This window comes from Brienomyrus brachyistius, unplaced genomic scaffold, assembly GCF_023856365.1.
Source record: "Brienomyrus brachyistius isolate T26 unplaced genomic scaffold, BBRACH_0.4 scaffold46, whole genome shotgun sequence".
In the NCBI taxonomy this organism is placed as follows: domain Eukaryota; kingdom Metazoa; phylum Chordata; class Actinopteri; order Osteoglossiformes; family Mormyridae; genus Brienomyrus; species Brienomyrus brachyistius.
Window position 1 is genome coordinate 698040 of NW_026042321.1, and position 14766 is coordinate 712805.

The 14766-nt window shown below is 41.6% G+C and overlaps 1 protein-coding gene across 2 annotated transcripts in view; it reads left to right on the forward strand.

Moving 5' to 3' along the window:
- The first annotated feature begins 775 nt into the window (after positions 1 to 775).
- The window catches only part of LOC125723173 (BTB/POZ domain-containing protein KCTD8-like), a 46062-nt gene continuing 32071 nt past the window's right edge, over positions 776 to 14766 (forward strand). Inside the window, exons 1-2 of one of the 2 annotated variants that reach the window (XM_048999579.1) lie at positions 776 to 2125; positions 7899 to 7965. In XM_048999579.1, the coding sequence (XP_048855536.1) occupies positions 1330 to 2125; positions 7899 to 7965 (863 nt within the window). In that variant the 5' untranslated portion in view covers positions 776 to 1329. The remainder of the gene's footprint in view (positions 2126 to 7898; positions 7966 to 14766) is intronic. The other variant, XM_048999578.1, reaches the window with a different exon arrangement.

Genomic DNA, 14766 nt, shown 5'->3' on the forward strand with positions numbered 1-14766 from the left:
AGAAAACTGACCTTAAATTTCATTCCTAGTCATTCACATCTTTTCACCTATCACAGTTAAAACTAGAAAATACATACTGTACCATATGGTTTTTGCATTTGTGAGTAAAACGGCCGTGTGACAAGTGGAGATTCTTTTCTTGATGTAAAATGACACTGAAGACATTAAATGATACGCCGGTGAATTTCATATCATGGGAAATGCTTTCAGCAGGTAAACGCTCATTACAAACTATGCCCATCAAACTAGATAAATGAATGAATAAACGTCAAACTCTTTGCACACATGCAAATCATCCGCCCTCCAGAGGGTTAAAATAATTAGTTGCATGTGGAAGAAATTAATTCTTTCAACAAACCATGAAGAAATGTAAAAGAATCTAATTTCCCTGGTACTTACATGGACGTGCAATTTAGCATGCTAATGAATTTCAGTTCAGAGTAGAACAGCAGGTTGACTTTTACTGTTTGTAATTTGCAAAATGGCTGAAACAGGTACAAGTGCTGGGTTGGCTGTCAAATATGGAGTATAATAACAACAACAGCAGCAATAACAACAACAACAGCAAAAACATACCATATTTTTTCACAAACTGCCTGAAATGATGACTGGACTAATGTTCAGGTAATTTCCAGTGTCTGTGCATGCCTTAACAAATAACATTCACTAGGTGGTGCTCTGTGTTACTGTATGTACAACTGAAATTATTTCATGAACACAAGGTAACAAACATTTTTATATCTTGTTCTGTCAATACTTCATGGGGTGAATGATATTCCTTTCTATAACAGGACAAGTTGTGTTAGTACTGATTTTTTTCATTATATTTATATTTTGACAGAAACTGATGATGTGATGACAAATTCAGCACTATACCTTTAAAAGGAGGCCTCGGGAGGCCACACCCCCCTTCTCTTTCTCACCCTCGGGGTGACGTCACCGCGGCTTCCCCAGCCGTTAGACTAATGATGCTGGGAGCTGAGCAGTACTGATTTTTTTCTCTCTTCCCAACGTGGATGTCAGTCTATCACACTCTGCACTGTCTCTCTCACTGGTGCTCTGGCTGAGAATCGGAGAATCTGGGAATCAGATTCTCCTCTCTTTTCCTCTTCTCTCTCTTTTTCTCTCATTTTTTTCCTCTTTTTTAGCAGGGATGTAGTACTCTTCATTCCAGATTAACTTCAGCAACTCCTTGGCTGTCTGACTTGCTTTTGCTGGCTGTCCAGGTTTTTTTTTTCTTTGTCTTTGGTCTTTTATCCTTCTGCTGCATTGGTTCTGCATTGGTTCTGCATTGGTTTTGCTTGGTTTTCTGACTGGTTTCCAGGGACCATGGCCCTGAGGGAGAGCGTTCTGCCCATCAGTGAGGTGTCAGGCCCCTTCCCCGAGGTGGTGGAGCTCAACGTCGGAGGCCAGGTGTATGTCACCAAGCACTCGACGCTGGTCAGCGTGCCAGACACCACGCTGCATGCCATGTTCTCCCGCCGGCCACTCCGCGACCTGCCCCGCGATAGCCGCGGCCGCTTCTTCATCGACCGTGACGGTTTCCTCTTCCGCTACGTATTGGACTTCCTGCGCGACCGGCAGCTGGTTCTTCCTGAGCATTTCCCCGAGAAGGAGCGGCTCCAGCGGGAGGCTGAGCACTTCCAACTGGCGGAACTCCTCCGGCTGCTGGGACCACGTGTGGCTAAGCAGAGCTCCGGCAATGATGAGGGCTGCCAGAGCGACATCGAGGAGAACTCGCAGGGCAGCGACCTAGCTCGGACCACCTCGGACAAACGCTCAGGCTTCATCACCCTTGGCTACCGTGGCTCCTACACCACGGTGCGCGACAACCAGGCCGATGCCAAATTCCGCCGCGTGGCACGGATCATGGTCTGTGGCCGCATCGCCCTGGTCAAAGAAGTCTTTGGCGAAACGCTCAACGAGAGCCGAGACCCGGACCGTCCCCCGGAAAAGTACACCTCCCGCTTCTACTTGAAGTTCACGTACCTGGAGCAGGCCTTCGACCGCCTCTCAGAGGCTGGGTTCCACATGGTGGCTTGCAACTCCACTGGGACGGCCGCCTTCATCAACCAGTACAGGGATGATAAAATCTGGAGCAGCTACACAGAGTACATCTTCTTCAGTAAGTGAAGAAAAGTCCTCCAGTCTCTGACAGCTACATGCATAAATCACACTTTGATTTACTCACTGCATGTGGGATGCTGGACATCGCAATGGGTGATTTCAGTAAGCAAAGCATGGCATTTTAATAAGCAGAGAATAGCATTGGTTGTTGGTCATTAGGTAATAGGACTGGTGATGGAGGCCTATTAACAGGTTGGATTATGTGAAGGTAGAAACGGGCAGAACTTGGATTAAAAATGGACCCTGTGGGTTCCCATGATAAATTTTGCTGCTCCACATACCTGTCAGACATCATGAAAATGCCCGGTGTGTGCAATGGCTAGTGCAGCCCTGCATAGAAACATTATGGGACGATTATACAGCATTTGTCAGTTATGAGGCATCCTGTTTTCTGCAGCTTGTGCGAAAGGTTGATGAGATATACAGCAGAGAGCACTTGGCATTGGCCCAGTGATACCTCTGCAGGCATTCAGCAGCCACCTTTGCTGGACTCCATTGCTTGTGCCATGAAAGCTTCGGCTACAGAGAGGAAGCTCGGTCACTGCTGAGGGCACCCCACTGAGTACCTTCAGTGGAATGTGTCACTCTGGCACTCTTACTGAATCGCTGGGCATATTGAAGCCTTGCAGACTCAGGGAGACACAGAGAAGCAGGAAGAGAGAGAGGGAGAGACAGGGAGAGATAGAATCTGCACAAAACATCAAGATTATTTCCCTATAAAGTATCAATCAAGGGAAATCTCAGCACTGGAAGTGAATTATAGCAGAGGAATCAGAAGTCTGAGGTCGTAGCATTTAAACAGAAAGTTCAGCGAAGCTTTCCGTAGGTGGGCTTTGAACATGCCAGGCAGTAAATGAGACGCAGGCTCAGGCAAGACACCTGCTGCTGCTGTTTTTCACCTGAGCAGGATTTCGAGTGGGGCTGTTAATTAAGCAGCACGGTTCAGAGAAATTAAATGATGCCTGATTGGGACGGTCATGTTCTGAAATCTCGCCTTTGAAACCTGACTGTGGATATTGTGGGACGTAGAGTTTATATGCAGCTTTGCATTTGACATGATATAAAATAGATCTAATATGGCCTCTCAGTGCTGGGTCTCTGAAGTTCATTGTAGGTGTATAACTCCTGCAATTAATCACACTGACGTGTGAATGCAGTGGTGAATTTCTATCTGATATACTTGCTCTATAAAATCTCTTTAGAGTTAAGTAGCATTTAGTAGCGCATGTAACATACACAAAATTATCACAAACTGTAGATCTTAAATAACTGAATTCATGAATTAACCTTTCAGAATAAAACAAATAAAATGGCTTTATTAACAGGCTCTTTTAGGGAACCGTTTATAATGAATGCACAACTTGAGGTTATTGCTGTTAGCAGGGAATGTACTGCAGTCCGATATGCACAAATGAATAACAGTAGATCCTGTAAATGACTAGCATTTGGTAATTGCTGCTCAGGTCTGAAGCTGAACGTGCTTCTCACAGGGGGGCGGGGGGTTTCCATGGCTTCCGGGCACTGCATTCTGCGGTCTGTGCTCCTCACAGATAGGGAGCACGCGGGGAGGGCGTCCTCGTTTCCTCTTTTCTCTCTCCCCCTCTATTGCTAATCTTCCCCTCACTCTTTTTCTCCCACCACTTTCACTCTCGCTTCCCTTCTTATCATCACCCTTTCACGTGCTCCCTCCATCCTTCATTTCTCTCTGTTTTCCGCTGCTTTTCAGCTAACGTATTCCACAGTTTTTTTCTTCCTGCTTTGAAAAAGCCTTTCCCTCTCCGTTCCTTATTTTCTTGTCCCGTCCTGAATCTGCTCCCGAGCGAAGTCCCTGAGATTCTCATTTTGCCTCTTCCTCTTTTCCTGCTGCCTTCATCCTTCTTTCCGATAGTCTCTCATGCCATCCTGGCTGCGGTGTGTGTTTTGGGGGAGTATCTCCCTGTCATGCCAGGACCCAGTTCCACGCACCACTGACCACCGACTCATGTGGACAAAGGTTTCATTTGTGAAAAGACGGTCTTAACATTGTCTGGAGCACAATGATAGACTAACATATCAGGCTGGGGAAACACGTAACCAAATTCTATACAGACACACTCTTTTCCTTCAATACTGCGGTTAGAAGGTGCAAAACTTGCTGAAAGTTAACCTTAGCTGTACAATAAACCTGTTCAGGCAAATTTGTAATTATTACATTGTGGGGATCATATTTCCCCATTATGTGATAAAAACCTGTAACTTTTTACCTTATTGGCACGTTTTAGAAAAATCTGTTTATTCAATCAAAGAAAAAACAAAAATGCCCAAAGTCTTGTATTTTGTTTGATTATTTATGGTTAAGGTTAGGATTGGGTGGGGGTTAAGTTTGTTATAAATAGGATTAGAGTTATGCCCATTGAAATGAATGGAGAGTCCCCATACAAATATGAATACGTGGACTGTGCTATGTGAAGAATTTGACTAAGATCTACTTCAGATTTCAGGCAAATCCTTTCATTCCAGAAAAGCTCCTTTAACATGCAAAGTGGAAGCACAGATCCTGTCAAAGCATTAACATCAGCCTGCCTCCAGTAATGAACTTCTCAGAAAGCATGCTGCACAGTTACCCTTTATACAGAATCGATCCGTGATCAATATGTAAGCATCCTACGGCGGCCATGTATCATAGTGCACTCATTAGCTGCGGGGGTGTCTCATGTGAGGTGTTAATGAATTCCAGTGATGGATATCTTTGCATTTTTTTCTGGTCAAGATGCTCAGTCTATAGAGCAATGCAGACCTCACTGCTCAGTGAAGGTTTGTTCCTTGGCTATTGGGCGTGTGTGGAGGGGTATGGGGTGGGGTCATGTATATATTACTTTGTGGGGACCAAATGTCCCCACAATGTGAGAAAAACTTCTTAGTTTGAGGTTGTGGGACCACCTTTTCGGTTTCCACAAGGGGAATAATCTGCAATCAAAAAACTAAAAATGCCAAACGACTTGTATTTTGTTTGGTTACTTATGGTTAAGGTTTGGGCTGGGTAGGAATTAAGGTTATCATAGATTAGATTAGGTTTTTTTCCCGTATAAATGAATGGTGAGTCCCCATAATCATATGAAAACAATGTGTGTGTGTGTTTCCGCGTATGTGTGTGTGTATGTCTGCACGTGCACGTATGGAAGGACAGGGAAGTCCAATGATCTAACAGGGCATGAAGTGATCCCAGTCTTTGCCTTCTCCTGTTAAGGATGGGGGGGGGGGGAGGCAGTGATTCAAGACAGCATGATGTCATTCTTCTTAGAGCACTTCTGAAAAGTCCTCTGACTGACATGGCAAACTGTCTGCTGACAGACTAACAGAATAGATAATGTGCCAATAAATAAATAATGGATTTAAATATAAAAAATACCATCAAAAGGTTTTTTCAAATTACCATTATGCATGCAACTTAAATTTGACTTGATCGGAGGCACAGGTGATTTTTATACATAATGCATATCATTTTATTTTTGGTCAATTCTCTCCCCTGCACCATCCAAGTCTCTGTAATTCATACAATATTCATCAGCCAGGTTCACACAATGTGTTTATATATTATTTAATCATTTAGCTGCTGCCTATATGTAACTGAAGATTGTAACTGATGTTACTTTACAATTTGCAATGAAAAATAGGATAAAAAAGTAATCCATAAAACATTATTTTGTTGTTTTTATGTAATATGCCAATACCTTAAAAAAATCAACCTGTGAAACACACTGAAAACTCATTCACAGTTGTAGATACAATATTTATATTCTAAAACAACCTAATTGGTTAAGAAATATTTAGTTTTAATCCTATTAGGATTTAAGAGAAAAAAATAAATGAATTTTAATCAGACACGACCAGCTCCTGAGCATACAGTGAGATATCTTTCTGTTTTTGCACAGATAATTTCGGGGGAATAGAGGCAGCTGGGATTTTGAATTTTTTATTTTTTTTATTCATGAAGGAGGCTGACTGACAGTAGGTCTGACTATGCCACACACATTATATAAGCAATGTGCAGTAACGGTATTTTTAACCTAACTGACGGATGGCTACCCACCATTGCACTTCTAATTGCAGGGACCAATGTTGCCTCATAATCTGGCCTCAGCTCTGTATGCGTGAGAACATTTCCTCCAGCGTGTGGGTTTTTTTTTCTGGGTATTCTGGGTTCCACCTACAGTCGAATCGTGTATTTCAGGTAAATCGGCAATACGTGCAGGGCATACCCAGGCCTTACGCGCCACTGCGCCCTCTACTGGCTGAGTGACTCTTTTAAATTGATGAATTCCATAAGAAACAGGTAGATGTAAAGCAGTATATAACACACTATATAACAATACATAACACAGAGCCTGATGTATAAGAGACATTTAAATGCTGGGGCTGTCGCTCACCATCTGAGTCAATCACAGCAAACTACTTCTGACCTTTGACCTTGATCATAAAATACAGATGTCTACCTGAAAAAGGCATCATTATAAATTAGAAATCATTGCTTTTATAACCCCTCATTCAGAGTATAGAGAAGGGAAAGTGTTTTACCTTGTGAAATGAATTAATCTCAATGAGCAATACGAACAAGGTAACATGCACAGCTGGCATAGAGATAAATGCAGTCATTTAACCATCATGTCTGAGAAGAAGTACACTGAGACAATGCAGCAGTTTTTGACAGCTGTTGCATAATAGGTGATTTCATCCATCCATCCATCCGTTTTCCAAACCGTTTATCCTACTGGGTCGCAGGGGGTCCAGAGCCTATCCCGGAATCAATGGGCACGAGACAGGGAACAACCCAGGATGGGGGGTCAGCCCATCGCAGGGCACACTCACACACCATTCACTCACACATGCATTCCTATAAGGAATATCATTTGAAAGGTATTATTGATTTTTCTGCATAAAATTACTTTACTTATTTAAGCAACAAAGGCAACTGCAGGCAAAGTGAAAATCTGGGTGAGATCATTTTCACAGGAACACAGGATATTACATTGATCTGAAGTTTTGTTGGCTACCTGGAAACACACAGAAAAATGGTCAGTGTTTCGGTTCTGTAGCTTTTGTGGTTTTTGTGTATTACTGGCTTGCTTTTCACATCACGGTGAAAGTTCCTTGCATTCGCTCTCACTTCTAATCCAAATTTCTTCATCGACCTATGGTCTGCTAAGTAGGGATCGTAATCCAAAAATCCAAGCTTATTTTGATAGTAGTGTCCTCTTTTCGTCACAATTTTCATCACATAATAAAAAAAATCTGTTACTTACAGTTCCTCATTTCACAACAGCAGTCCACAATTTTCAGTCTATGATATATTCCTCTCGGTCTCCATCTCACTGTTGTTTTCCATTTGCTGCAAAGTTACAAGATAGCACAGTAACTTCTGTTTCTTCATGGCTGTCATTTCGAATATGACATCAGCTCTTTGTGACTGTGTTGGTTTCATTGTTTTTCTTTGCAGTCTAAAGAAACACATTTAGTGATTAAACTGGTTCCCCATTCTATACGTATTTTTTGTGTGTAACTTCCCTGGGATACACACTTGTCCCATTTGTACTGTCCCATCTACATCCTTCAATGCACCCTGACCCTAACTAGATGATCGAAAAAGGTGGATGTATATTTTTAAGACTTCCATGCACCATCTGACCATTGTGCCCCTTAAATTTTTAATATTTTGACTCCCCCACCCTGACACTGCTGGCTCTCAAACCCAAATCTCACAGGGTAAGGACCTCTGCTCTGTTATGTTCTTTCAGAATTGTTTGCATGGAAAAGCCTGCGGACTTGGCAGAGAGAACCCTGCGACACTGGAATAAATGAGAGGTCTGATTTTTATTTTATGGTTCTCTTCTGGTAGAGGGAGGGAGCAGAGGAGACACATGCTGCTTGACTGACTGACGCCAGTCTCTGCTTATTTGGATTGAAGCTGAACTGAACACAACCTACGGCACCAAATCTCCTCGACTCCCTGCAACTTTGCCTTTTCTTTACTAATTAAAAATTACGATAAAACTATACATTGTGCATATTTCATTACATTCATACCCAGTCCACTAAAACTTTAGTAAAAATATGCTATGGAAATAAGTAGATAAAAAATGTAATTAAAAAAATTCATTATTACCGCCCTGTACTTTTACTCAAATCAAGATTCACATCAACCACAGGAAAAAAAAAACCTTCCTTAAATTAATGGCTCTCCATAAGGTATAAATGATACTTTGCACCATGTGCTGGATCTGAAGATAAATTACTAACTTACCCTTGTGTTTTGGTACCTTTCTCTGGGGTCTTTACAGGATTGTAGTTTGACTGACTTTTATCCGCAGACCTGTTTGCCAAGGTAGGCACTAGCAGGAGCTCTATGGGAAAGCTTTTCCAATCATTTGAAAAAGGATCACGATTATTAATCTCCGCAAACTGCAGTATTTTTACTGCAATGTGGATAATGGACACTGACTGTGCAGTAAAGACGTGAAACAATCATAACCTGCTTGAGCTACTGAAAATCGAACATGGAGCGGTTATAGTGTTGTGCCGGTATAACAGACGGGCTTTCTTTAATTGGTGTTCAGAGCCGTGTCTGCAAGAGCCCTGTGACGATTCTTCTAAACCCCCATCAGACAGGAAGACAGAAGAACTTATAGCTCAAAGCCAGCACTGATTGCGTTACTGATTTTCCAAGCAACCTCGAATCCTCCCCTGTCAATTCATAAAACCTTGCACCCGAAATGGACGGTAGACTATAAACACGGCCATGGAAGTCCATGAGTGGAAGAAACAGATTTTCAGCATTGCGATCATGCATCTGTAAATAAATTGCAGTTGAGTTCATTCACAGACTTGATGTGCACTGCCTGCGCAGGCGTTGCCTACTGCGGACCACGCAGGAATGTTACAGGAGTATCCAATTAGAAGACGGGACTCTGGGGCCACGTTCACTTGCTAACATGTTCGTGTCTGAGCGACACAGCTGGATGAGCACAGGTCCCGATAACGCAGAGTGCTCTGTCATTCACAACATTGTCAAAGCATACAATAGACCACAGGTCAGATTAGCTGAAAAGAAGCTACTTAGAATTATAAAGCATACTCTCTGGCCTTAAATAGCTATTCAACACTTCCTCTACTGGCTGAGCAGCCCTTCTGCAGTATGGAACAGTATGAAAAGCCATGAAGAGGAACAGGTATTGTTACCCAGCTCAAATCAAAATGAGTCAGGCTTTATGCTCTGAAATCAAAGCCCGCTTCTGGAAACTCAATGGGATGTGGGCTACTGTTGGTCTCTGAGCTCTGACTCCTCCACTTGGTCGCTAGTACAAATAATGTTGGTGGAAAGACCCTTTCAGAAACATTTTCTCTCCCTGTGCCATGTCCTAACCAAGCATCCTTCCCCCTTAACTGCTACGACTTCATGCTATTATTACTGCTTAGTTCAACATGTTGGAGCCGTGTTTCTCAACCTGGTCCTTCGAGACCTGCAGACAGACCACATTTTTGCTCCCTGCCAGCTGGCAGCAAAAATGTCAACTGTCTAGCAGGGAACTAGGAGGGAGCAAGAACATGGACTGGGGGGTCCCCGAGGACTGGGTTCCTGAGTCTTACTGTAATGTCTGCATCCCATACCCTGGTCACAGATTGTTTCTCCGTTGTTATTTCTCCAATTTTAGTGTATTGTCCAGTGTCCTATGTCCAGTGTCATATTCTCCTTTGTTAATATTGGGAGATTTTTTTCATCTGTTAAAACGCTTGTTTAACATTCAGATTCACTACTCAAATTAACAGCAACGGGGGAGACTTTGTGAAAATTTGCAGGGATGTGGACAGTGTGGAGGATAGGCTAGTGCCATTGTTGCACATTTGGTGGGGGGGGGGGGGGGGGGGCTTGGAACCCCAAATAATAAAAACCCACCAATACAACTCGCTAGTTTAGATACTAATATGGTGTTGTTTTGGTATGGCTCTTCCCCTTAAGATTCATGTTAAACAGCCATTTAGCAGCAAAAAACATCTCTTATATTTTGTTTGGTTACTTATGGGTAAGGTTAGGACTGGGTAAGGATTAAGGTCGTCATGATGGGAGTTTTCCCCATAGAAATGAATGGACAGTCCCCACAAACATATAATTACAAACCTGTTTCTGTCTGTGTGTGTTTGTTTGTGTGTCTGTGTCTGTGTGTGTGTGTGCCTGTATATGTGCCCTGTGATGGGGGAACCCAGCCTTGCACCCTGGGTTACCTGGGACTGATAAGTCATTTTATTGTCATTGTACATGTATGAAACAAAATTACAATACTTCAGTGCAGCAGACAGCTAGAGCAAAGAGCTGCTGGACACTATAAATGTTGTTAGGGGGATAAATAATAATAATAAAAAACATAACAGACCACAACGACAACAATGACTCAGTGCAAATAGTACAAGTAAGCAGTGGTGCAGGACAGTGCATATAGAGAGCAGACTGTGCAAATAACACAAATAACACTGGCCACTCTAGTCACTGCATTTAGTCATTGTTTAAAAACAATTCAAGGCACTAGGTAACTTAAGATCATAGGATTTTAACATGAAAAATCTTACAGTAATATACTCTAAGTGTAGCATGTTTACTGGGTGATTCTGCTCTAAATTTGAGTTGGATTGGGACATTGATAGATACATACATATCAGAGCCACATGGAATGGATTTCCAGTTCAGATAACATTTTCATTGCACCTACAAAAATTAAGCATTTCCAAAATAAATCATATGGGATAACTGAACTGAATATCAAGTGTTTTCGTCTATGGAGCAACATGTTCAAAGGTGGTACATAACTAAAAGGTAAACATGCTAGGAATGAAATTCCGTACAAGCCAACAGAGATTTGTGTTATACAGACATCTTCCCCGATTTACCTACACGTATTTTCAGAAGTATCTCTGACTTATCTACCTGAGAAGTACTGGAAAATAAAAGAGGTTCCGAGTTTAACTTCAGTATTGTACGGACACTATAGTGTTGCTTTAGCCAGTTAAGAATTTGTCTATTCCTTGTATACTGGGAACATTAGCAACATTGAAAATTCAGGGCAAGGCTATACTGGGTACAGATTAGCGACAATTAACTCTTAATTTCTGAAAATGGATTCATAATGACATCTCAAATCTTGTTCCAGAACAGATAATAAAAATAGAGGTTTATGTTCCAATTATTACAGTGCAGAAGGAAATGTTCTAGCCCGTTTTGGAGGGATTATAATTGTAAATGGCCTCCCTGTTGTATTCATGGAAGCAGCCGACTACAATGTGTCTAATTTGGCAGTCATGACACTTGTTTAATTGATGTAGAATTTAGGAGTCTGGAATCCAGTAAATAACTGTTCTGATTTAAAATCAGCTGACAAGGGAGGTGGGATTTTCATTAATCAGGCCAGGAGTCACAGATAGTAACATGTCCTGATTATTATTAAGCCATCCATCCATCCATCCATTCATCCATCCAGCTGATTATCCATGACAACATTACACGATATGGCATGTCATACAGCAAATCTCACCCATGCAAAATTTATACTTCAGACTTTAAATGGCTTCTTGTACAAACAGGCCTTTCTTGGAAAATACCACTTTTGATATTTTCTGTTTTTTTATCACTTCAGGTTAGCTCTGTATACAGCATAAGACCAGCACAAGCATGTTCTATCATGGATGACTCACTGGGTAGTGCTGTGGACCTGAGCTTTGATTTGTGCAGTAAGACTAGGCAAACAAAGCCAAACCAAAATGGAGAACAATGAGAATGCCGATAACTATAATGGAGCATCATCTTGGTCTACAGGTCATTTTTCAGCTTCTTCGTTATTTTTAATAACATGTAATCCTAGTAGGTAACTCATAATTGCAATTTTGGTAAAGGTAGCTATGATGAAGTATAATCCCATCACTTTTAAATTTTATGCATGAATATTCTTCCTAGGTATAAGTTTCCTTATCTAGTATCATTAGCTTAAGCAGATAGTAAAGAGACATGTCAAACTCCATCCTTCCTGGATGTCCACGTTGGTAATTGGCAATATCAAACAAGTAATTCAGTGTTGATCCAGGGACTATAGACTTTGTAGCGGAAGTAGGAAAAATGATCAATCATATAGGAGACATTTGCTTAGGGTGCCAAATTCTGAGGGGGCACCGACTTGCCAGCCAATTTCACTTTGCCTCAGATAGGGGGCCCGAGTGGTGATATTTGCCTAGGTCCAGTGTTGCAAGTAGCCTTAAGGCCAATTCATAGTTTACATTTCCGTGTGTGCTCTCGGTCCATGCGTAGGGTGGGTGACGTAAATTTTGTCATCAGGGGTTTATGCTGGATGGTGGGTATGCAACCTGGATTATTATGTTCAGTGGAAGTCATGCACGTTAGTGCATGTCAACTGCTCATGTGCAAGGAAATTGACTAGCTGCAAGGGTCCGCAATGGACAAATGACACAGTTTTCATCATCAGCCATGACTGCGCGGTCAACCGAACCCCATAAGTGCGGCACCAGATTTTTGTGTCTGCACTGACCTGTGATTATCATGCATGTATAGCAGAGACGACACAGAGTCTTGTGATGAAAAGTAATGTGGAGAGATCTATGGCTACCTAGATTATCGCAGTCCATCTCTGAGAGAGCAGAAGGACACCCAAGTGCATGTAAATTTATGATGTGAAATTGCCCAAACTCTAGGAAAAGAAAAAACCTTCTGCAAATAGAAATGGAAATCCCTGGTAGCACACATAAAAATTGTAACCATTCTCTCTACTGTAAGCCACTTTGGATAAAAGTGTCAATAAAATTAATAAAATGTAAATGTGAACAGAGGTATTTGAGGGACTTCATTCGCTCACCTCCATTTGTAGTATAAACAAGACTGGGTGCACATCTGTTTTCCTTGACCACATCAGCAATCCAATTCATTTCGAAGTACAGTATAAACTTTTGTTTTTCTTTCGGTATGTGCATGTATTCTTGTGTGTGTCTGTGTTCAATGACTCAATATTGTCCTTTATCCCCAAAATTTAAATTTATCATGTTATTTTTTTAGATATCACCCAGCCCTAATTTGCACAGTTTTTCTACTCTTTTCTTTACTTCATTAGATCCATTATTTAGTTTTTAGTACAAGTGATTATCTGTAAATTTCACCTAAATCATTATACCCAAATAATTCTGTGATACCAGAATCCTATGTGTTTATCTATTTGAAAAGTGAGAGAAAATAAAGTTATTCTGGGCTCATGTCACACCACAGATTCTTGCCACTGATCTCCATCACCAGAATACTAAGTGGACAATTCAGGTTCCTGATTGTGTATACCTGTGAAGTGCTGCAAAACAAATTCTTAAACTCTTGAGACTCTCATCATAGTGCGAAGTTTAGTTTCTTTTCCTCCACTTATTAGCTGAGTGTCTGATATGCTTTTAAATTCCCTGGAGTATGACTTTTGGTTTTATTTCCCATCTTATGACTCACTTGGAGCGAGTGATCTGATCATCTGTTTAGCTGTGCTGCTTCAGTGGGTTTCATACTGTAATATTCATCGAGAAAGTAGGCTAGGTAGCTATGCATGGTGTTGACTAGGGTGTTTTGAGACGTTGGCACTGAGGGTTATTATTTGGGGAGATGTTCTCTTGGGAGTGCAGCTTGACTTTGAAGGAGATGGTCCTGAGTCCTGGATCCTGGAAGGGATTCTGCAGAAATTCCTTATTGGTGGAAACAGTGATTAACTTTCCCTGGCAGACAAAATTTTGAATAGACAGCTATTTCCAACCTTCTCAGATCGTTGAATCAGAAATCAATTTAGTCTCTTCCTCACCTATTAAATATTCAGTATTTTTAACTTTGATGTCTCTCCTGGTTGCCTTAGTTCAGTGTGGCCTGAAGGACAATGGGAACAACAGTTGGATGACTTGGAAATTCAGCTCATTTAAGTAAGTTGCTTTTTTGAAGAAAAGGGGAAATCTATAACTGTCAAGATTTATAACTGATCGAATCATGCTCCATGCGGATATTTCGCAATATAGTCATCATTGATTCAGAGTGTAATCTTTAGAACATTTCAAGCTCAAACACTTGACAAACGGGCAACAACACCCACATAGCTGACAGTGTGATGAATGTTGTGATGGCTCCAGGATTCTGAGAAGTTTACCTCTCCCCACAGTCGATAAAACTTCGGAGCCTCTGCCAGCTCATTGGCATTCAGGGTTTGTGAGCGGCACCGTCCCACCTGATTCCAGCTCCTCCTGAAGATAACAAACGACAGGCTTACTCTCGTTACCGTGCCGACCAGGTTGCTTGTCAATTACCCATGGCTCATTGTAATTACATTCCGTTAAGATGTGCCGAAGGGTTAGGCTTCATGGACTGCTAGCAAATGATTTGTCCATATAAAAATAGGTAGCAAAGAAAGTTTTACAGTAAAACAGCTTTTCTAACCCCTTTTTGTTTGGTCAGATAATAGTCATTTTGCATGTAAAACACTTAACTGAATGTGGCCAAAGCACAATCTTTTTATGCAGCGCATGAATATGTCCACAGTCAGTATATTTACTCACTCTAGGTGTTTCTTACTGCAAACACTGCCCCGCATTTGAAGAATG